Source organism: Rhineura floridana, chromosome 8 (assembly GCF_030035675.1).
Source record: "Rhineura floridana isolate rRhiFlo1 chromosome 8, rRhiFlo1.hap2, whole genome shotgun sequence".
Taxonomy (NCBI): Eukaryota; Metazoa; Chordata; class Lepidosauria; order Squamata; family Rhineuridae; genus Rhineura; species Rhineura floridana.
The window spans coordinates 86,069,108-86,093,182 of NC_084487.1; the positions used below are offsets into that span (position 1 = coordinate 86,069,108).

General features: G+C 39.4%; 1 protein-coding gene across 6 annotated transcripts in view; it reads right to left on the reverse strand.

The window, feature by feature from the left end:
* DOCK4 (dedicator of cytokinesis 4) overlaps nt 1-24,075 on the reverse strand; it is a 386,414-nt gene that overhangs the window by 24,484 nt on the left and 337,855 nt on the right. For 4 of the 6 annotated variants that reach the window (XM_061640007.1, XM_061640006.1, XM_061640009.1 and 1 more), the window contains 11 exons: nt 21,487-21,628; nt 19,059-19,225; nt 15,679-15,765; nt 13,451-13,627; nt 7,974-8,057; nt 6,717-6,836; nt 6,255-6,376; nt 5,116-5,236; nt 1,993-2,074; nt 1,681-1,790; nt 585-752 (listed from right to left, as the gene is read on the reverse strand). In XM_061640007.1, coding sequence (XP_061495991.1) covers nt 585-752; nt 1,681-1,790; nt 1,993-2,074; nt 5,116-5,236; nt 6,255-6,376; nt 6,717-6,836; nt 7,974-8,057; nt 13,451-13,627; nt 15,679-15,765; nt 19,059-19,225; nt 21,487-21,628 — 1,380 coding nt within the window. The remainder of the gene's footprint in view (nt 1-584; nt 753-1,680; nt 1,791-1,992; nt 2,075-5,115; nt 5,237-6,254; nt 6,377-6,716; nt 6,837-7,973; nt 8,058-13,450; nt 13,628-15,678; nt 15,766-19,058; nt 19,226-21,486; nt 21,629-24,075) is intronic. The other 2 variants (XM_061640010.1, XM_061640008.1) reach the window with 1 other exon arrangement.

The window sequence follows — 24,075 nt, forward strand, 5'->3', positions numbered from 1 at the left end:
CCCCAAGCATGAAGAAAGCTAGCATGATATACTTGTAGCCAGAGCTTGGAAAAGTTACTTTTTTTAACTACAATTCCCATCAGCCCCAGCCAGCATGGCCACTGGATTGGGCTGATGGGAGTTGTAGTTCAAAAAAGTAACTTTTCCAAGCTCTGCTTGTAGCCCAAGTTCTGGTCAACACTTTCCAGTGTCTTCAATAAGGTTTCCATCATCTGACAGGAATGATTTAAACTTCCAGGTCCATTACAACATCTATTTTTCCTCATGTGAATGATCACATAGATCTCCAGTGCCTCTTGTTACCCATTGCTGAACGTGGGGCTACAAGGGAATTGCTATTGCCTCTAAGAAATGACTTGGTGATCTGTGGCAAAGCAGTATGCCATTCTCTCTCCCCCACACTCCATCTCTCCAGTGACAACCCAGAAGTCCCTGTTATGGTGATGTTCTAAAGCATAGGGCCATAAGAGGAAAATCTGCCTCTTCTCCTAGATTTATTTTAAAGAGGCAATGGGGAAAATGAACTTTTTGAGTCCTTATCTGCATAACTTTTGCATGAGAAAAATATTTCTTTTTCTACTTACCCTGTCGGGGGCTACTGAGGATGTTGACAGGTTGGGAGATTTTCCTGTCAGATAAGCCTCTGGAAGAGCAGATACTGGGCCTACGTGCTCCTCAGGCTCCCTTGGTGAATCTCGGATGCAGCGCGGAATGGAGGCTTCATTCCACTTGGCAAAGCAAGAGTTTGCAGGCTGGGAGCAAAAACGGCACAATTCTTTCTTTGTGGCATGTTTTAAAGCCACTTTAACATACAGAACATTTTTCCTGGACCCCTTTCCTGTCCTGGCTGCTCCAGTGGATGGTAGTAAAGTTTAGGCTGATTTCAGAAATAATGTTGCCAAGCGGTTGCTGTCACTGAGCAAATATCAACTGTAATGGCAACCAGCAAGTTATAATAAGACTATGAATGATCATGATATTAAAGGACAGAGTAACTATTAAGCAAGTTTTTCCTATCCAAGAAAATGAATCAAAAAGATCCAAGAGGGGGAAATTTCTAAAGATCCATTGAAATAGCATGATGTTCTAACAACAGAGCCATGATTCCACAAATCACAGGGAACCTGTTCAAAGTTATCTCCAAGTCTCAGTGCTAAAACTAAATTGTGAAAGCATGGTGTGAAGATGGAATGGACTAAAAACAGGGGTTTTAAGGAATTTTCCAAGGACAAATGGCATAGTTTTTTTAAAAGGCTGTTAATTAGAAATAACATATATAAATGGAAAACAGCAGGTCCATTGACCTTGCATTATAAGAATATCAGATGTAAAGGTGTCTGCCTCTGCTTTAAATTACAATGTAGTGACATTAATAAAGACAACAATAATTGGGCTCCCTTCATTCACAACACTTCTCTAATATCCTTGAAAAAACTGCCATAATGAATCAGGCTACAGAATTTCAGGAGCTAAGGTATTGCTTACCCTACCAGTAAACATCTAAGTATTGTCATCTGAGGAAGAACTCCAACATAGTCAAAAGATCCACTGCATCTTTTACACAAACAAAAAGTAAAACGTTTGAACTGGTAGGAACATCAATACTGTTTCTGCCCCACAGTAGCCCATTTGTAAGAGGCAAATGTGCTATCCTGTAAAGGCAGCCTTAGCAATGCCTACCTGTGAAGACTCAGCAGGATTAGGGTAAATAGCACTGCAAGGCCTTTCCCTTGGAGATAAACAAGAGTTTTCTCTGGAATGTTTAAGCTTGTCAGACAACAGAGGTGAGCCTAGAAAACAAGAGAAACCTGCAGAATCAGTACAATTCTTCTGAACTTCAGTTTAGTGGATTATTTTGGTGAGACCACATGGACTGTGACTCTACAGTGGCTCATCTCTCACTGTAGAACTGCAGAATGATGCGATCAAGAACCAGTAGCATTTAGTGCCTAGAAAGCATCCAGAAGAAACTTTACATAATGAAGCACTAACCTCTGGCACTGGATGGTGCAGAGCTGGTCACATTAGGTGAAGCAGAATGGGTAGAACTCAGGCTTGAGGTAGATGGACTTGGCTGGAAATACAAGAGTAACAAAATCTCAGTGTCCTCATGAGACATGATGATAAACAACAACTTCCTCTGGTTGATGATATGGCAGATCACGGAGATGCTCAATTTAGAGGTTCCCAGGGTTATTTCATTTATATAAAAAAAGAGTATTTGCACTAAAAATATGATTGGGTGTTAAGCAGATGACTGCCAGTGCAATCCTATGCATGCTTACTAAGACATAATTAAGAGTTCAATAGGATGTACATGCGAATATAATTGCAGCTGAAATTCACTGCTCAACCCACAACAACAACATCACCTTTTTGCTCCATTCACTGCCTTTACAATGAAGTAGACTAGTAACTTTGTTAGGATTAACAGTGGACCTTTTGGAACAAGGAAATTCAGTAGACAATCAGGAGCAGCAGACAATAAAGACAGGCCTTCAAAATATGAATTTCTCTTTTTAACCAACCAGAATCATTTATGTTTATTGATGTCTGATTATGGATGCTTTTATTGATTTTATATTTGTATGATATATTTTATAAAAATGAAGTATCAATAAACAAATAAATGAATAAATTAAATGAATGTACTCAAACTTTTATTTACAAAACAAATTACAGAAATTCATTGTGCATCTTTCACTCACACTTGCCATATTTAGTTATAACCTCCATGATACATTCTATTTTCATAATAAAATTGTTGCCCACAAAACCACAGGGAGGGACGCAAACCCCTTTTATACTTCTCCACCCCAACCAAAATCAAATTTAAGGGTGCAAGGCACAAGAAAACCTGGACCTATCTGTCTGTAACTTGGCACATTTCTTTTCTCGGCACATTTCTTGGCACATTTCTTTTCTCTCTCATATCTACAGTTTTCTGAACAGTTGCCCACAAAACACTAGAGAAGATTAATTTATTCCTTTTTTACCCACCCCCAAATTGTAAAGACAGCCCTTCAAGGCAGATACCCCCAGGGTGAGAGCCTGGTGGGCATAGTTTCTGCCCCCTTGAGTGAGAGACAAGGGGGAATGTTTGGTATGAGGGTTTGGTATGAATGTTGTTCTTAGAATATGTGTGCATTATTTGGCTGTATGAGCGGTTGTCATGGGTGTACATGTGAGTATGTTGTTTTTAGGATGTGTGGTTGAATTATGTGAGTGCTTGTAGAGTGTAATTTGAGGTAAGTGTGAGTGTGTTGGCTGAAAATGCTGATATGTTTAAATATGAATGTGCTGATTTTGTAAGGGTGTGTTTGAGTAAATTATTTTTTTTTCCTTTTCCCAATGGTAGTAAGACAAAATTGTGATATAATGGTGGCTGGCTGTTTTAATTGTTTTGCTTTTTCATACTGTGATTAAGAAACCCGATTTGTTTAATCTATTATGTTTTAAAATAAGCTTGTTTTAACATGTTGGGAATATTCTGTTTAGTCTATTATGTATATTATTTTTTTTCTTGTATTTCTTGTACTTAGTTTAATATACAATGTTTATATTATGTTGATACTAGAGAGGATGTTTTGTTCAGTTAACTGTATTTTATTGTTTTTTGTAGTTGCTGTTTTAAGATGTTCAGATTTGTTGTACACAGCTTGAAAATGGAAATGGACTGCCTTCAAGTCGATCCCGACTTATGGCGACCCTATGAATAGGATTTTCATGGTAAGCGGTATTCAGTGGTGGTTTACCATTGCCTCCCTCTGAGGCTGAGAAGCAGTGACTGGCCCAAGGTCACCCAGTGAGCTTCATGGCTCTGTGGGGATTCGAACCCTGGTCTCCCAGGTCATAGACCAACATCTTAACCACTACACCACACTGGCTCTCAGTACACTGCTTAGTTTTATTTAAATATAAGCAGTATATAAATGGACTGAATGAATGAATGAATGAATGAATGAATGAATGAATGAATGAATGAATCATGGCAGCTATCCACCTGAAATTCAGAAAAAATAATCACCTCAGAAGGGATGACCATGCAGTAAACTGCATCCAAGTCTGCCACACACAGAATTTTAGATGGTTCTCTTGAAAAAGAAAATAAATTTAAAAGCTTCTAGCACAAAATGCCCTGCTCTGCCTGTATGCCTCTATCTCTGGAGGGGCTACTATACCTGCAAATGTTATCCATGTCTGCAAAGGGGGGGGGAGGAGTTATAGCGATTTTTGATTTTCCATAATAGTGAACAGAGGTGAACCTTCATTCCCCCTCCCAAAGCAGATTCAGGCCCCAAGCCAAATTTGGCAACCTCCAAACCTATTCGGACCAAAGTTGGCTGCTTTCTGAAGCACCAAATTGGGATCCTAAACAAATCTTGTATGTCCTGCTACTAAAAAATCATCTCTGAGTTTCCTTTAGTCTTTAGACTCCTTCAAACAATTCAGTCTATTATTCTCCACTCACAGCTAGGGGAGTGGGGATGATGACAAGTCATCTTCTTTCACCATCTCCTAGCATTGCTGGGCTTTAATACATTTATCTGTATGAAGCAGAATCTGTGGTCATAGTTTAAATGGATATACAGTTGTTGTCTTGGAGCAGCATGGCTTATCACTGGCCCCGGTGAAAAGAATACCCTAAGTTGAAACTGATAAAGCAGATAAATCTGCTAAGCCTGGATGCTAATATCTTTTTGACCCCTTCTGGCATATGGTATCTGACAAAGGGCATATGGAGGTTGATCCTTCTGGGCTCCACCATTAAGTGAAGAACAGCTTTTCTCTGAAGACTAGCCAAAGGCAGAGCTAGAGCTTGTCTTCTGAAGCACTTATTGTTTGATTAGCTTTTGTTTGCCAGGATTATAAAAGAAAATGGATATTTATATATCTATATATTATTTATAATGGGTGTTCATTGTTTCAGGTTTTATTACAGATCCTGAGCTGCTCAAATATGATGGGCTAGAAGTGCAAATGAAATAACCCCACAGTGTCCTTAATGTCTTCTTTCTTCCACTCCTCTTCAAAATATTATCCCGACCTCCCTCACTAGAAAAGTCCTTGAAAAGGTATGCATCAATTAAATATAGATGAGGGAGCATTTTGTACCTGCATATTGAAAACTTCATCAGAGCTTTCAGACTGTCCAGTTATATTGCTGACCTCTGCAGAAGCTTGAGAAGACAATGATGAGGAAGAATATCTGTTGACAGCTGGGTAACTTAATGGGCTGTTACATGCAAAGAAGAAAACAAATTTCATCAACTCTGATCCTATATCACTTTGTCATACAGTAGTGTCAGCAATCCAGATTTCTGCATGTGTGCCTTGGACCATAACACAGAAACACATATACGTCAGGCTTTTGGTTTATTTTTAAAAACCCAATCGCGAGAGGCCTATGGGTGAGTAACAGGAGCACATCCTAGAGCAGAGATGGGAAATTTGCAGCCGTCCACATGTTGTTGGGCTACAGCTCCCATCATCCCTGACCACTGGCCATTCTGATAAGAGTCATACAATATCTGGGAAGGCTGAATATTTTCCAGCTCTTTCCTAGTGTGTTTCATAATTACAAAAGAAATGGAATTATCTAGGCCCAAATACTGTCCCCAAAGAGTTTTTCCTGTATTTCAAGCAATCTTCCCTCCATCACAGATGTCTGCTCAGCCTTTTCCTGAATACCTTTCAAGGAAGAAATCACCGCAACCTCCCTTGGCAGCTAAAGTTATTACTTTTCTAGTTCAGAATTGTCCAACTTTTGTGAGAATTAGTCCATCCCATTGTATAAACTAGTGATGTGCTCGAATTTTGCAAAATTCAAATTTGACACCAGGTTTGCTATGTATTCACTTTTTTTTGTCCTCATGGATCAGATGTTTTTCTAGCAATTTTCTGCAACTGAAGCAGATTTTTTTTAAAAATTGCCTCAAAAATATTGATATTAATATCGATATTTTCCTCAAGATATCAATATAAATAATCAATATTTTGAGGAAAATATCAATATTTTTAAAAGATCTATATAAAAATGGTATTTTAAAAAATATTGATATCAAAATTGATATTTTTGCAGAAAAAAACCCAAATCGGTATTTACTGCACATAGTGAACATTGATCCCTTAACAAAGTGGTACTGGAAGAAAGTTCGATGGAGCAAAAATCAAACCAGCACCAAAATGCTGATCCCATCCCTAGTATAAACATGCCCAAAATTAGAAACAAGGAACTTTGCTTTTTCACTTACCTGCGTCTGGGGATTACTCTGGCACCATCTGGACTCATAGAAACAGGTACTGAATTTCTAGAGACACGGGGGCTTCCATTGGGGAAGTGAACTGGACTGGCCTGGATACACGCAGCAAATTCCTAAGTATACATTTAAATTTAAAATATTAGGGACCATAAGTTGTTGTTTTTTTAAAAAAAATACTATACCTTGATGCTTTGAAGTCAACTTTTATATATGGCAATTATCTTGGAAAAAAGAACAATATCAAGTAATGTAAACTAAAGAAGTGAGATTTTCTTTTTTAATGTCCTCCTTCACTATGTTTTTTCTTTTGAAACAAGAAAATATAAGTTATTGTACAAATATTACAGTGATGCAGTACAGACCTACAGCCAGAAGATGTCAGTATCTGTTGCTCAATAAAAAAACTGACCATGTTTTACAACCTAAGGACCTTTCAGTGTTAATCCTACATACCTGTATTCCCAAACTTGATTTCATCACAAAGAACTGATCCACTAGTTTTTTATGTAAAGGTCTCATATCTTGAGGGACAAACTTCTCATGCACAGCTAAGCCAAATTCCAGAATCTGGGCCTTCATACAACAAAGGAAGAATGATTATTATTTGAGTTCATTTATATCTTTGCTATGACAACAACTTCTAATCATATAACTCAAAGATGGGTACTATCTTAATTAACAATTAACCATCATTCAGGCAACAATGAAGCACTATGTTCATACTGAGACAGTTTGGCCACCATGATAAACCATGATTTATGGTGACACGAGTGAACCACAGTGAGGTCCCCCTCTCCTTTTCTCCATCAGTATAGCTATGATGAAATTAGAAGATTTTGCTTCAATTTTTGACGAACCATAGTTTGATTAAACACCATAAACTGTAGCTAATTTTAACAATGGCTTGTTGAAACAAACCAGCTTCATAACCTATGGCTGAGTTCAGATAAAACACCAAGCTATAGTTAATCAAAAATGAAAGCAAAAACTCCAATCTCCTCGTCACAGCATACTGAAGAAGGTGAGGAGATGGAGGAGTGTACGAGTCCAAAACTCACTGTGGCTTGTTCCCATGGCTTATTGTGATATCCAGACCAGCTCACCATTGAATACAGAAATACACAGTTCTGCATGCATAGAAATTTGCCACCATGCTGAGAGCAATGCTCATGATTTGCTAAAGCCTACTTTTAAGCACCAAACATACATTTCACAAACTATGCCAATAAATTAAATCCGAATGGAAATATAGGCATTTAAAGGGCAGTGAACTGCAAAAGACACAGCTGCTGGATAGTATAATTTATTACTAGTTTTAAGAAGCAGAATACCACAAAGTAATCTTAAAAATTATTCAAAATCATACTCTCGTTTCTGATCCCCTTCATTCCCTGCCAGATGGAATCCTTCCTACAATATATTTCAAGCAGCGTATTAAAATATAAGCAGGCATCACATGGGAAAGGTCTGCCTGTCAGTCTTCAGTTTAGGCTGTTCTTCCAAAAACAAGAGAAATATCCATTTTAAAAGATCAAAGAGATGATGTTACCAACACTAAGCCTCCTTGCTTGCCCTTATCATTGCCATCTGAACACTACAAATCCCATAGCCCTCTGAACAGCAGAATGTTGCCATGTTATACTTCTTCCTGAGTGCATGTCAATTTCAGGTTCAACAGACAAACAGCAGCTTGCTTTGGTTTTACTTTACCTGCTCAAGCATAAGTTCCCTCAAGCATGTGATCTTCTCTCCATCCTCTGGGTGGTTCAGGATATATTCCTTCACAAAGAATGCCTGAGCAGAATATAAATGTAGCACAGGGTCATCCATGCTGGTTCAAAGTACACTGTGTCTACAAGGGTTTTCATCTAAATCCAATCTGCTTGACAGCAGCCTACCATCTTCTTACACTGCATTTCGGCTCAAAGGACAACCCACTAGTACACAGTGAGTTCACTTTAATGTTAATAAATGTTCACAAGGCATGCTTATTATCATGTTGTGATTCATTCATTTTCAAATCTAAGAGAGCAGGAGCAGCTCTCTGTCACCTAAAAACAAAGTTCTCTGATGAACCTTAATAAAATGTCAGTTTCCAGAGGCATAGCCAACCTGCCATGTTAATATGTAGTCTAGAGTTCCCTGGGAAGAGGAATTGATTGTTAAACTACTCTAGGAACTGTGGTTCTGTGAGGGGAATATGGGTCTCCTAACAACTCTCAGAACCCTTAGCAAACTACAGTTCCTAGGATTCTTTGGGAGAACCCATGACTATTAAAGTGGCATAATAGTGCTTTAAATGTGTGGTGTGGATGTGGCCTGTGCTGCTGAAAAACAACAGAAGGTCCTATAGCACCTTAAAGACTTATTATGACATAAGGTTTTGTGGCCTAGAGTCTACTGCATATTGTAATTAATTCTTGGTAACAGTCTTAGAGCCCATATGATAATTTTAATAGCGAAGTTCGAAATAAGTCCAAGTGCTTCATATTTTGCATTTCCCACAATTAAAGTGCTTTTAAAGTTGACTCATGTTTCCCATGTTCCTAAGTTCTCCACTGTAAAAGAACATAAGAAGAGCATCCTGGTTCAGGCCAGTGGCCTGTCTTGTCCAACATCCCATTCTCACAGCAACCAACCAGATGCCTATAGAAGGCCCTCAAGAAGGACCTGAGCACAATAGCACTTCCTATTTGTGATTCAGCAATGCATTCAGAGACATACTACCTCCAACGTTAGAGGTAGAAGATAGCCATTGTGGCTAGTAGCCACTGATAGCCTTGTTGTTGTGGTGGTTGTGTGCCTTCAAGTCGACCACGACTTATGGTGACCCTATGAATCAGTGACCTCCAACAGCATCTGTCGTGAACCACCCTGTTCAGATCTTGTAAATTCATGTCTGTGGCTTCCTTTAAGCAATCAATCCATCTCTTGTTTGGCCATTCTCTTTTTCGACTCCCTTTTGTTTTTCCAAGTATCATTGTCTTTTCTAGTGAATCATGTCTTCTCATTATGTGTCCAAAGTATGATAACCTCAGTTTCATCAGTTTAGCTTCTAGTGATAGTTCTGGTTTAATTTGTTCTAACACCCAATTATTTGTCTTTTTCGCAGTCCATGGTATGCGCAAAGCTCTCCTCCAACACCACATTTCAAATGAGTGGATTTTTCTCTTATCTGCTTTTTTCACTGTCCAACTTTCATACCCATACATAGAGATCGGGAATACCATGGTCTGAATGATCCTGACTTTATTGTTCAGTGATACATCTTTGCATTTGAGGACCTTTTCTAGTTCTCTCACAGCTGCCCTACCCAGTCCTAGCCTTCTTCTGATTTCTTGACTATTGTCTCCATTTTGGTTAATGACTGTGCCAAGGTATTGATAATCCTTGACAAGTTCAGTGTCCTCATTGTCAGCGTCAAAGTTACATAAATGTTCTGTTGTCATTACTTTAGTATTTTTGATGTTCAGCTGTAGTCCTACTTTTGTGCTTTCCTCTTTAACTTTCATTTCAAATCATTACTGGCTTCTGCTAGTAGTATGGTATCATCTGCATATCTTAAATTATTGATATATCTCCCTCCAATTTTCACACCTCCTTCATCTTGGTCCAATCCTGCATTCCATATATGTTCTGCGTATAGATTAAACAAATATGGTGATAAAATACACCCCTTTCTCACACCCTTTCTGACTAGGAACCAATTGGTTTCTCCATATTCTGTCCTTACAGTAGCCTCTTGTCCACAGTATAGCTTGTGCATCAGGACGATCAGATGCTGTGGCACCCCCATTTGTCTTAAAGCATTCCATAGTTTTTCATGATCTACAGTCAAAGGCTTTGCTGTAATGTATAAAGCACAGGGTGATTTTCTTCTGAAATTCCTTGCTCCGTTCCATTATCCAACATATGTTTGCTATATGATCTCTTCTACTTCTTCCCTTTCTAAATCCAGCTTGGGCATCTGGCATTTCTCGCTCCATATATGGTAAGAGCCTTTGTTGTAGAATCTTGAGCATTACTTTACTTGCATGGGATATTAAGGCAATAGTTCAATAATTACTGCATTCCCTGGGATCCCCTTTCTTTGGAATTGGGATGTATATTGAACACTTCCAATCTGTGGGCCACTGTTTAGTTTTCCATATTTCTTGACACATTTTTGTCAAAATTTGAACAGATTCAGTCTCAGTAGCTTCTGGCAACTCTATTGGTATGCCATCCGTTCCTGGTGATTTGTTTCTTCCAAGTATTTTAAGAGCATCTTTCACCTCACATTCTAAAATTTCTGGTTCTTCATCATACAGTTCCTCCGTGAATGAATCTGACATCCTGGCATCTCTTTTATAGATGCTTCCATCTTCCTTTTACTTCATCTTGGTCAGTCAGCGTGTTCCCCCATTGATTATTCAACATCCCTACTCTTGGGTTAAATTTCCCTTTCATTTCTCTGTTATTTTGGAATAGGGCTCTTGTTTTTCCCTTTTTGTTGTCCTCTTCTATTTCTATACAATAACTGTTGTAATAGTTCTCTTTGTCCCTACATACTAGTCGCTGTATTGTTGCATATAGGGTTCTGAACGTGTTTCTATCTCCTTTTGCTTTTGCTTTCCTTCTCTCTTTAACCATTTTAAGAGTTTCTTCCATCATCCATTGAGATATTTCTCTCTTTTTAACTAGAGGTATTTTTTTTTTGCATTCTTCCCTGATAATGTCTCTGACTTCATTCCATAGTTCTTCTGGTTCTCTGTCAACTAAGTTTAAAGCCTCAAACCTGTTCCTTATTTGATCTTTATATTTTCTGTGATGTTATTTAAATTGTATTTTGGCATTATGGTTGCTTTGTTGTTCTTCTTTAGCTTTTTTCTGATTTTCGATATGACCAGTTCATCATCTGTACCACAGTCTCCTCCTGGTCTTGTTTTTGCAGAAAGTATGGAACTTCTCCATCTTCTGCTACCCATTATATAATCAATTTGATTCCTATATTGACCATTTGGTGATGTCCACGTGTACAATCTTCTTTTCGGTTTTTCAAAAAATGTGTTTGCAAGAAGCAAATTATTGGCTTCACAGAATTTCAATAAGTCTCTCTCCTGCTTCATTTCTGTCTCCTAAGCCCCATTTTCCCACAATTCCTGGTTCTTCTCAGTTCCCTACTTTTGCATTTCGGTCCCCCGATTATCAGCACATCTTGTTTTGGTGTGTGATCAATTTCTTCCTGTACTTCTGTGTAAAATCTCTCCAATTCCTCTTCTTCTGTGTTTGCCATTGGAGCATAGACTTGGATGATGGTTATGTTAATAGGTTTCCCGTTTAATCTCATTGATATTGATAGCCTTATCCTCCATGAATTTGTGTATTCTGCTTTCAAAGCCATCCAAGTTGGTGACTATCACTACTTCTTGTGAGAGAGAATTCCATCGTTTAACTATGTGCTGTGTGAAGAAGTACTTTCTTTTGTCTGTCCTGAATCTTCCAACATTCAGCTTCATTGAATGCCCACAAGTTCTAGTGTTATGGGAGAAGGAAGAAAAACTTCTCTATTCACTTTCTTCACACCGTGTATAATTTTACACACTTTTATCATGTCACCTCTTACTCACTTTTTCTCTAAACTAAAAAGTCCCAAATGTCATCACCTTTCCTCATAACAGAAAATTTGGAATATCACCAGAACAGGTAATAAGAAGTAAATGAAGGCTCAACATAATGGTTCAGTTTAGCACCATTGTTGTTGTTATGTGTCTTCAAATCGATTGCAACTTCTGGCGACCCTATGAATCAGCGACCTCCAGTAGCATCTGTTGCAAACCACCCTGTTCAGATCTTGTAAATTCAGGTCTGTGGCTTCAGTCAATCCATTTCTTGTTTGGCCTTCCTCCTTTTCTACTCCCTTCTGTTTTTCACAGCATTATTATCTTTTCTAATGAATAATGTCTTCTCATGTTGTGTCCAAAGTATGATAACCTCAGTTTCATCATTTTAGCTTCTAGTGATAGTTTAGCACCATATCTAAGGTTATTTGATTCTGCACCATGCAGCACTATCATCATCATCATCGTTGTTGTTGTTTTCATGGGGTGTCATCAGTGTGCATGACATGTTACAGTGCATCATAACTGTCAGCTCTGCACTGAGTCAGCAGTGCCGGTGGGGGCTGGAAATTCCTGGGTCGTTGGCAGGGAAGGAAAGTCCTTAGCCGGCAGTCTGGTCGTAAATCTGCCAGGTCTATGAGGAGGGAACCTGATAAGGGCCAGGCCTGTCCGAAGCTTACTTGCCAAGTCCGAAGTCCAGAAGCGAGGTCAGTAGAGGTCCGGGATCAAGTGCCAAGGGGTCAGTCCAAGAGACGTTGCAAGGAAACAAGGAATACACGAAGCCATGCCTGATGTTGCAGTCAGCAACAACCTGAAGCCAAGGTGTGCCTTATAAGGAGCAGGTTTGACAGCAGGTGTGAGCCCTCAGCGTTTTGGCCTTAAGGGGACAGGCCTGCCTCTCTTCTGCCTGACCTTCTGCTGTCTACGTTCTGCAGGTGAGGGGGGAGTATCCTGTTCACTGTCTGCGTCTGGCTGCAGGGCCTCCGCTGTATCTGGGGTGCTCTGCAGCTGAGGGGGAGAAGGAGCTGGATTCTCAGGAGTCTCCTCCGTGTCTCCTTCTGGGTCTGCTGCTCCTGGGTCTGCTGCTGTTACTCCCGAGTCGTCCTCATCGGAGGAGTCCTCGGACGGGGCCATGACAATAACAGAAATAAAAAGATCCCTACCCCAACAACCTTTTTTTAATATAATGAATGCCAGTCAGAGCCAATGTATTATAATGGTTTAAGTTTTGCTCAGAGTAGACCAACTGAAATTAATTGACCTGTGTTAGCCATGTTGGTTAATTTTACTGGGCCTAGTCTGAGTACGACTAATGCTGGATATCATCTAAACTACTTTGCCTTGACTTCCTGGGAAGAATGGCAGGAGAAAAAGGAAATAAATAAAATAAATATATTATTACATTTATAGACTGCATGTGCTGGTCAAATGTTTTCTCAGTCCAAACAGCCATTCAGTTTTATAAATACTCTCAATCAGCATGACAGACCGTATTAAACATTATTATTTAGCCAAACAATGTGGTGAGAAAGGGGATTAAAGAAGAATGCATCTTAATCCCCAGGACTAAATGAAAGAACAACATACCTCTTGGTACCTGGCGACTCCACCATTAACTGCTGCATCAATGACTCCATTCAAACACATTGTGAGGGGGTTAATATTCTGCATCTGTCGAGTCTGACATTGACTGATCAGTGTCCTCAGCTGTAGGTTTTTATTTTCTAGCACTTCAATAGCATTCTCCAGAGGGCTCATTTCCATCTGAAAACCGACAAAATCCATCCACAAATCTGCTTATTTGCCACCAGTTTATCAACTCATTTGCAAATGCCTATGCTCTGACAATCTCATCTCTGAGATTTTAGGAAACAACAAGAATTAATATTTTTTACTAAAGCAATGTTAAGAATCAACCCAGTTGCTAGTGATGTTCTGGCAACCTTGAGGATATGTAGAATATTGGATAAAGCCTTTGACCAAACTTATAAAAGACATTAAAGCTACTATTTAGTGTTTTTTATTACTATTATTATTATTATTATATTTTTTATTTTTACGAGAGCCAGTGTGGTGTAGTGGTTAGAGTGTTGGACCATGACCTGGGAGACCAGGGTTCGAATCCCCACACAGCCATGAAGTTCACTGGGTGACCTTGGGCCAGTCATTGCCTCTCAGCCTCAGAGGAAAGCAATGGTAAACCCCCTCTGAATACTGCTTACCATGAAAACCCTATTCATAGGGTCGCCATAAGTTGGAATTGACTTGACGGCAGTCCATTTCATTTTTCAATTATTTTTAAAAATATTTTATGATGACTTTTAGGGTAATAGTGGGCTCTCCAGTCATTGTGGCAGTCCAGCTCCCATCAGCCCCAACAAGCATTGTCAATGGTCAGGATGATAAGAGTTGTAGTACAAATACACTTTTTTAATGCACTTAGGCACATTTTTGAGCCAAGAACTATCTTACAAAATTCAGAAAAGTGGAATTGAAGGATAATTATTTGTATGTGTATTAGTTCACTAATTACAGATTAGGGTGGTTAATTTAAAAATACTCACCAAATAAAATTATCTCCCCTATCTAGCTGACCCTCCCTTTCTGGACACGAAAAGTAATGTAATTGTTAGAGTTACCCAACATTAATCATACTCAGAATAGACCCATTGATTTTATGACCACACAAATGGCTGTCTATAAACACCGAAGAAACCAGCTAATTCTTGATTGTTAGAAAACAGATTTCAGTGGGTCTACTCCGAGCATGACTAATCTAGGGTGGCACTTCCTTTTGGTCTATTTGACTTATTGGGTGAGCGTCATCAGTAGCTTGGGAAAAAAACAATAACAAATTTTCTAGCAATTCATAACGCTCAGAACCTCTGAGCAGTTAAAAAATACTTACGGCAAAGTTAGTTTTATATAGCCTTGCTTAAGTTCATATTGGATAGAATCATAGAATCATAGAATAGTAGAGTTGGAAGGGGCCTATAAGGCCATCAAGCCCAACCCCCTGCTCAGTGCAGGAATCCAAATCAAAGCATTCCCGACAGATGGCTGTCCAGCTGCCTCTTGAATGCCTCCAGTGTTGGAGAGCCCACTACCTCTCTAGGTAATTGGTTCCATTGTTGTAAGGCTCTAACAGTTAGGAAGTTTTTCCTGATGTCCAGTCGAAATCTGGCTTCCTGCAACTTGAGCCCATTATTCCGTGTCCTGCACTCTGGGATGATTGAGAAGAGATCCCGGCCCTCCTCTATGTGACAACCTTTCATGTACTTGAAGAATGCTATCATATCTCCCCTCAGTCTTCTCTTCTCCAGGCTAAACATGCCCAGTTCTTTCAGTCTCTCCTCATAGGGCTTGGTTTCTAGTCCCCTGATCATCCTTGTTGCCCTCCTCTGAACCTGTTCCAGTTTGTCTGCATCCTTCTTGAAGTGCAGAGACCAGAACTGGATGCAGTATTCAAGATGAGGCCTAACCAGTGCTGAACAGAGGAGAACTAATACTTCACATGATTTGGAAACTATACTTCTGTTAATGCAGCCTAATATAGCATTTGCCTTTTTTGCAGCCACATCACACTGTTGACTCATATTCAGCTTGTGATCAATGACAATTCCAAGATCCTTCTCACATGTTGTATTTTGCTGGTTTAAAATTGTTTTCTTTTGTGTAAATTGATTATATGGGAGTATTGCTGAAAACACATACAAAACTTGCACAGACCAGACACAGACTGATACATTTATCACGAGAGTCCGTATGCAAAATTACTTCAGAATGAGATGAGGGAAAATTCAGTCCATACTCACCACTTCACGTTTTTCAACTTCAAACCAACGGGAAATTCCAGGCAAACTCTGAACCAAGATCAGTGTGGTTCTCTCCACCCACAAACTCTGAAACAAAGAAATATAAATTACACAGCAATCCAAATCCCTTATCCGCTGTGCTGGAGGGAATTTGGATGATGTGGAAGTGTCCTTCTACCTATCCTTGTCTGAATCCCCTGGCCTTCACTGCTGGGGGGGGCACTGGCAAGGAGCACCCCAGTGTGCCCCCAAGTGATAGTATCCCCATCAGCAATAGCTAGCAGAAACCCACAAAATTGAGTGAGAAAGTGGAACTGAGCCAGCACATATCTGCTGGATCCTGAGCTGGCCCTGCTGCCATCACCTTCTGCCCTGGCCAGCAAGAGCAGCAGGGCTGTGGATGCAGCAGTGGCTACACTCCTTCATTAAACTATGCTGCTGGCCAGGGGCTTGGATTGCTCTGTTATTAATTAGGTTGCCTCTTTTAGTGAGAAGCAACACTGCATGCTACTTTTAATCACATTCAAATTGCCACTACATGGCATATTTTCCCACTTTGAGGTTACACAGTATAGCAGACGTACATAGAGAAAGTAGCATCCTAACTTCCTTTGTAAGTTAGGTCCAACTATATGACAAAAGAAAAATGTGCAGTTATTTTCAAGTTAATTCAGACAAATATTATGCCAGAAGCTCAGCTGAGAAGCAGTATAGGAAAGTAGTATAAAACAAGGCTCTTGCTTCTCATACTAAGTAGAATGTGAAAATAGTGCTTAGAGTATTGCACTAGGACCTGGGAAACCAGGGATCAAATCCTCATTTGGTCATAAAACTTGGCCAGGAGTCAAATCCTCATTTGGTCATGAAGATCACTGGGTGCTCTTGGGCCAGTCACCAACTCTCAACCTAACCTACCTAACAGGTTTGTTGTGAGGATGATACAGAGAGGGGGAGAGCCACATACACCACCTTGAGAGAAAAGGTGGGAAATGCAATAATAATGTGAGGGTGATGAAGCAGCTGCAGAGACGGGCGTTCCAGAAGGGGATGAGGACTAGTCTAGGAAGATTTTTGATGCAGACTGCCAGTATCAAAGGACAAAGAGGCTGAGAGGTCAAGGCTGCTGGGTGGGGATGAACAGCTTCTGTGACTGTGAGACACCTGCTACATATAAGCAACCCAGCAGTCAAAGGGAGAGCGAGCGAGCTGGAGAGATAAGACTGCAACAAAGGTAAGGAATTTGGGAGGTAAGGCTTGAGTAGAAGCCTCTGAGATGGGGGACAGTTAAGGGTAATGAGCTTGTATCTGGGGACCAGCACAAGAGGGACAAATTAAGAAGATAACAGGAGGTTTTGTTTTTGGTTGACAAGGAGCCTGGGCAGGAAAACAGACATTGGCTTGGTTTGAAGGGGAAGCCACATGATGAAAAGCCATTGTTACCCCTGAAGTAAGGGAATCCTGCTGAATTCTGAGGGCACCCGGTAAATCATAACAAACAAATAAATAATAGTGTCTTTGGAAGTGTGTAGGAGAGAATATTCAATGTTATCTGACCTCCACTTGATATCAGCAGTAGACGTAAGCCAATAAACATAATAGGAAGCTTATCACCTTTATGAGTGAGAATCTCACTACAGCTGGATCCAGAAAAGCTATACAACTAGTTCTGCACACCAAGTGGGCTCTGAATGTATATTTCGTGAATAGCACACACACACATGCATGCACACACCTTGCCATCTAGCAAGCTGCTTTTGAAAGAGAGGACATTTTCAAAAGGCAATTGTTAATGTAATGGACGTAAACAGAAGTTTTAAAACAAGCTAAAATAGCTACGAATCCCTTCTTCATCCACAATCTCCCCCCCCCTTCAACCCTCTTCCCTCCTAATAAGCATACCCATCTGGCCAAAAGGAACATCACATTTGGGGAAAATTTGGATAATGATAATGTACCGTTGCTACTCACCTGAAAGGTTGTTATTCTCCAATTGCTCCATCACTACAAGATCAGCTCTGAGTTCCTCCTCCCTTAGGATTGATAGTTTATTCTTCCTGCCTCGCTTGAGCAGGACCTAATGTCGCTGGTGCTCTTCTGGCCTTCTTAATGTGGTTTATGGTGTGGCTGATTAGGTCATGCTGCACCACTGCCACTGCACCACCAAGTGATTAAAAATGGCGGGCATAACTTTTTGCACCATAACGGGAGCTATCGGTGTGATCCATTTGGGCCTGCCACGCCCAATTGTCTATCAACTGCCAACTGATTAGTAGGTATGAACTAAACGAAAAGGCAGTTAATTATTAGGAACAATCAGAAAAAAACACAGATTCAGGAGAAAAACACAAGCTCTGAGGGGAAACATTATCCCACACAGAACCAGGAAACACTCCTAAGAATTCATCACACACACTAAAGAAGGGCACCAGCAAGATGAGGTCCTGTTCAAGTGAGGCGAGAAACACAAACTGTCACTCCAAGGGAAGGACAATTCAGAAGTGACCTTGGAGTGATGACGTTTTTCCCTGCTTTCAAGCTACTGGAGGATAACAACCAACTTGGTGGTGTCCTAGTGCCCACTCGAGGACCAGAAATTCAAAGACCGAAATAAAAAGAGAAAAGAGCAGAAAAATAAAATAAACAAAACCCCAGGTATCAAACATGAAATCAGTTGTTGGAAATTTCCTGGTAAACTAATTATTTAATTAAACTTGAAAGAGCTAAAGGAATATCTCCCTAATATTTTGAATTTTTTCCATACAGTCTCAATTAAAATTGGTAAGCCATTCTCAACCTTTGCAGAATTTGTGGTATGTTGCTGGACAACAACTTGTATCAGCCCCAGTCAGCATAGCCAATGGTCAGGAATTATTGGCAGTACAGTCCAGCAACTTCTGGGGAGTATAGTCCAGCAACAAAGGTTGAGAAAGGCTGAAATAGGCTATTCTTCCTTTCATAGTGGTGTCAATTAAATCTTAGATCCATTGCTCAGGCTCCAGACCTGAACTTCTACCACAGCAGGACTAACTATTTGGCCTGCAATTGCTGCACAGTACAAACCAATCTTTCTGGCATTTGTTTAGCCCCATATCTGTGGTATGTAACCTAAAAATACAGGTGCAGAGCATGAATTAAATGGCATATTAGGGCCCTGAGAATCTGTGCCAATACTTCATTCCAGAAAGGTTATATAGCCCAAGTGTCTACTGCTGAAAATAAAAATATCCACTGAGCATGCCCACCCCCAATGGAATGTATACAACTCTCCACAACATCATCTAGTTACTGTCATCTATTGTTCCTGTGAATAATTTCTTTAGATAAAATACATAAAAAACAAATCAAATGTTTTGCTGGCAAGAACTGAGAAAATATTATACCTTGAATTCATTGTCTTTGTCTTTGGCCCCTTTGTGGAATGGCCTATCATATCGGAATCGCCAGATGTGATTTACTTTATAAAAACTTTTTATATTATCTGGAATGCCTTCTCTCTGCAGGACCTCCTGGCTTTCTGGAATTGGTGTCACAGCATAGATTTGCAGATCTATGTGTAACACGTTAAGGACAAAGCTAGCTTAACACCAACAAAGATAAATGGATGACACTTTATACTAGAAGCAAGGAAGGAAAACTCTACTGCACAAATGATGGACAAAATCACCTGTTCAATTTGGAATAAGTTTAAACAAATGATATGCATTTGCCAATTCTTAAAAAAATGAATTTGGGGCCCCACTATGTCCCTGATGATGTCAAAGACCTTCCCCACAAGCCTTCCCTCACTCTCCAGTCTCTTAAAATGTACCTAATGACGTGGGAAATTCTCAGAATGGGAAGATTTGCAGTGGGTCTTGCATTAGGCCTTGGTGTTTTGGAACTATCAGGAACTGCTGAACATTCCCACAGATTCATTAAATGAGTGACTAAAATGGAATAATGTATATATATAGTAAACCAAGTCTGGCTTTCTGTCATTAAGTAATTATAGAAACTCTGGAATTCTTCATAATCTAGTTCACAAGCAATATAGTGCAAGATAATCACCACAGCGTGTTCCAGTTTTGTAAAAGCTTCATTAGGTTGTACAATCAATGCCATCATGGATTTTCAAATATACCAACACAAGAGGGACAACAAAATATTGCAGCATGGAATACTTCTGTTTAGTGTGCAAGCCAACCAGTCATGCCTTCTTTCAAGATATGCCATTCCATTCCCCTCCCTTTTGATCATTCTGTGGCCACTGGGAAACTTGGGAGGGTGCCCCCTTAGTTTTTTTCATCTAAAGTTTTTTTTTTCTACTGTAAACTTGAGGTTCTCCTAATCATGTCAATACATCTCTCTTGTTTCTTAGTAGCTCCGTCTTGGCAAGATGGCCATCATAACTCAAAAAAGTATACTACAGCTCTACCAGTGCAAACAGTTTTTCTTTAAAAATAACATTGAAAGAATAAAAGCATACACAATAATGAATTTAGTTGATTTTCATTATTAGTGTATGTGATCTTATTATTTGTCATAGGTTTTTTAAAAGGAAAACTTCTATTTGCCATTTGCCCACAACTTTGCCATATTTTCTTTCTGTTCCAGGTATATAAAGAGGAGGGGCTGCCTGAGGCAGTGCCGCAGCATGTGCCTTGGTGTGGCACAAAGTGCTCCACTAAGTGTGCACTTAAGAGGTGCACTTGGGAGTTGTCTTGGAGTCAATTTGGAATCCTTTTTCTGCCAAGACAAATCATTGCTACACCCTGCAAATGCTGGAGAGAGATGGGTAAACTGATAGGTTATTGGGATTGAAAGCCTCCCCCTTTTGTAAAGTGACAGCTAGATACTTGAATACTTTTTGGTACTTTTGGGAAAGAGATGAGGAAGGTCATTGCCTACTATGTTGGGAAAAGTTGTTTCTATACCCCCAAGGTGAGAGCCTGTTGGGGATAATTTCTTTCCCCTTGAATGAGAAACAAGGGGGAGCACTTGGTACGAATGTTTTTGTGCGTGCGTGCCCGAGGGTTTATTTAGATTTGACTGGTTCTCATGGTGTGGACATGTGTGTTGTTTTTAGGATGTGAGACTGAATTATGTGAGTGCTTGCAGAGTGAGATTTGAGGTGAGGTGTGCTAAAAATAAGTTTGAGTGCATTGGTTTAGAATGTTGATATGTTTGATTAATGTGTGTTGATCTTGTAACGGTGAGCTTCAGCAAACTGCATGATATCTATTTCCTATTGTATTTAGATGAAGTTCTATTATAAATGGGGCTGGCAGTTTTAATTGTTTTACTTTTTGTATATATAGCAATTAAGAAATGAGCTGATTTTCTTTTGTCTAATCTATTGTGTTTAAAAATAAGGTTGATTTTTTAATTGATTTTTATTATTTTTTCTTGAAGGCTAGGGGATATTTTGTTCAGTCTACTGTTTGTTATGTTTTTTCTTGTATTTTTTGTAATTCATTTTTATATGCAATGTTTATACTAAACGTTGATACTAAAGAGTATGTTCCGTTAGTTGTATTTTATAGATTGTGGATAGTAGGGTTTTTTATATTTGCTGTTTAAAATGCTTAAACGTATGTTGTAGACCACTTAGTTTTATTTAAATATAAGTGGTATATAAGTTGTCTAAATAAATGTATAAATAAATGTATAAATGTATAAATAAATAAATAAATAAATAAAATATTTGCACTGGTAGAGCTGAAATGGATTTTGGGGGGTATTCCATTAATTTCAACCGTGCTACAAGTGCAATTGTGTGTGTATGAGTGCGTTAAGGTATGCATACTCTACTGTCAACAAAGTGGATACACTGTGCTTCTGCTTGAAATATTGTTTCATCAGGCTGATTGGCATGTTGCATAGCAATGGCATGTGGGAACTCATTTAGCATCCGCTGTTGAAAAGCCTCCAGGCGCTCATAGTCATGCCCTCGGCAAACAAATTCTTTGTTCTGGGAAGAAAAAAAGCAAAGCAAAGTAGATTACATGAAAATGGCAAAAAGGAGAAGGAGGAGACCAGTGACCAGTAAGATACTTCAGAAAGCTGTTTTCTGATGTTGTATGCTCTTTTTACACACATACACAAATCAGAAATCAAAATACTGAAAGCACTTTTCTCAAAAGCAAACTCAAATCAAATCAAACTGTTTTCATTAGGTCATATTCAAGAGGCTTCATAATTTCCAATATTCCATTCCTTTTGTCATGCTTCGTATATTTTGTATTGCTGCGTATGGTTGCTATATGAGAGAACAATTCTTAAAAATAAAGATTATTTTAAAAAGAGAATGATATTCATATTTATAGAACATAATAATTTACACAGGAAAGCATAAAAGTTGGCAATAAAGATGAAAATAACAGGAAAATATCCAGAACTGGTGTAAAGATGGGAAGGACCAAAACTCAGTGGAAGAACAGAAGGTCCCAGGTTCAATCCCTGGCAACTCCAGGTAGGAAGCCCTCATATCTTTAAAGCAAAACATGCGAGGCAGCAGTGGAGACACAAAGAGGGCTGGTTATAATACCATGCAGGTATGGTCAAATTCCATAAGGGGTTTTCCTAAGCATCCAGTGGTTGGGCATCTGCACAATGCTGAATTCAGACATCACCCCCTGCTTCTACCATAGATTCATCACTTTGCTGGTACAGAAGTGGACAACCTCTTTTCCCTCAGATACCACTCACTGGTGGCAGCCTGTTCCAATACCTTTCTAGCCATTGTGCCAGCTCACCAAGGATGTTCATGGGTGGGGGGAACCCCCCCAAATTCTAAATGTAATAGTGGGTGGAGTGGGTTGCTAATGACCTGTAGCAATAATTCATAGACCTCCCCTCCCACCAAAATATTTTTTCAGATAGTCTTGCCAGCCAGCATCGGTGCGACTCGGGAAGCCTAATGCCTCATTAATTGCTCAGTAGTTGTGCTACTGCTGCTAAAAGATCTCTTTCCATTCCAGTTTCCTGCATCTCAGATCAGAAATGCTCCAATTATATGAGAACCTCACCATTTCTATATATGGCATCTTTTTCCTATATTCAGTGTCTTGTAAATAATATATGCCTTTGGCATTTTCTTTTATATTTTTCTTGCAGCAAAACTATTCACTGGGTTTCCCCTCCATACATCTTTATAGTGGTTGTCTATGATTTGATGATACAATTCTCTTGAAAGCAACCAGACACAAACAATTATGAACTTGACAATTGACAACTGTGCAGAATTCTGATTATTTACAATCAAACCACTTCATGTTGCTATGGGAGCAGAAAAGATTCCTTGAAGGAGATATAAATACCACACCACAGTAAACCTTATATTCCTGGAATAGTTTACAAAAGGATTCATTAATGGGCATTGATCTAAAAAGTTTGGATTTGAGGAACCAGAATGATCCTGTAAATTACTGCAGATGAAATCTCTATGTAAAATTATTACTATCATCATTCCTTTATTTATTCAACACGGCACACCTCAAGCATCCCAAGCCAATGAACATTGATATGACTGAATACACAAAAATACATAAAATAAAATACAAAATGACTAAACGCAATTGTGCATAAATATTCAAAATTTAAACACTCAAATTACTAGTCTACTACAGTATGATCCATTATTTAAACAACCAGCTAACAAAACAACAAAAAGTGACAGCAGCAGAATTTTTTTTGATAATCATATGTCTGGGAGTAAATAAAAGTCTTAGCCTGGCATCAAAAAGATGACAATGTTTGCACCAGGCAGGCTATGCTGGGGAAAGCACTCCACACTCAGGGGCCTGCTATTCAAAAGACCGTATCTTCTGTAGCTACACGCTGCATTTTTGCTGGAGAGGGCAGTTGGAGGAGGGCCCTGATGATGACCTGAGGATCCAGGTAAATTCATCTGGGGAGAAACATTCTAGAGGGAGCCTGAGCCATGTAAGGCTTTATAGGTCAAAAACAGCACTTTGGATTGTGACCAGAAATACATCGAAAGACAGTGCAGTCATGCCAGAACTGGTGATATATGTTCAAACCATCTGGTCCCCATTAACAACTGGGCCACAGAATGATGATGCTTTAGTTGCATTTGAGTTTCTAATTGGCTTTCTATCTCAAGTTATTGTGACCCAAATTCTTTTAACATCTATGCTTTTTATCAACTGATTAATGGAGGTGGTAATAAAGGTAAATACCTCGACAAAATCAAATGTCTTCCAAGACAACTCCTAAAAGAAGAATGCGTCACAAGTCGAGTAAGTATAAAAATACATTCCATTGCACTCACTGAGCAATATGGGGACCCCCAACCTTCAGTGGAAATACCCATAGCTTTGTTTCATATGAAGTATGGTGGGAGGACCGAGACAGCAGCCTGCACAAAGTGGACAGGTGGGATGCAGATTGCATGCT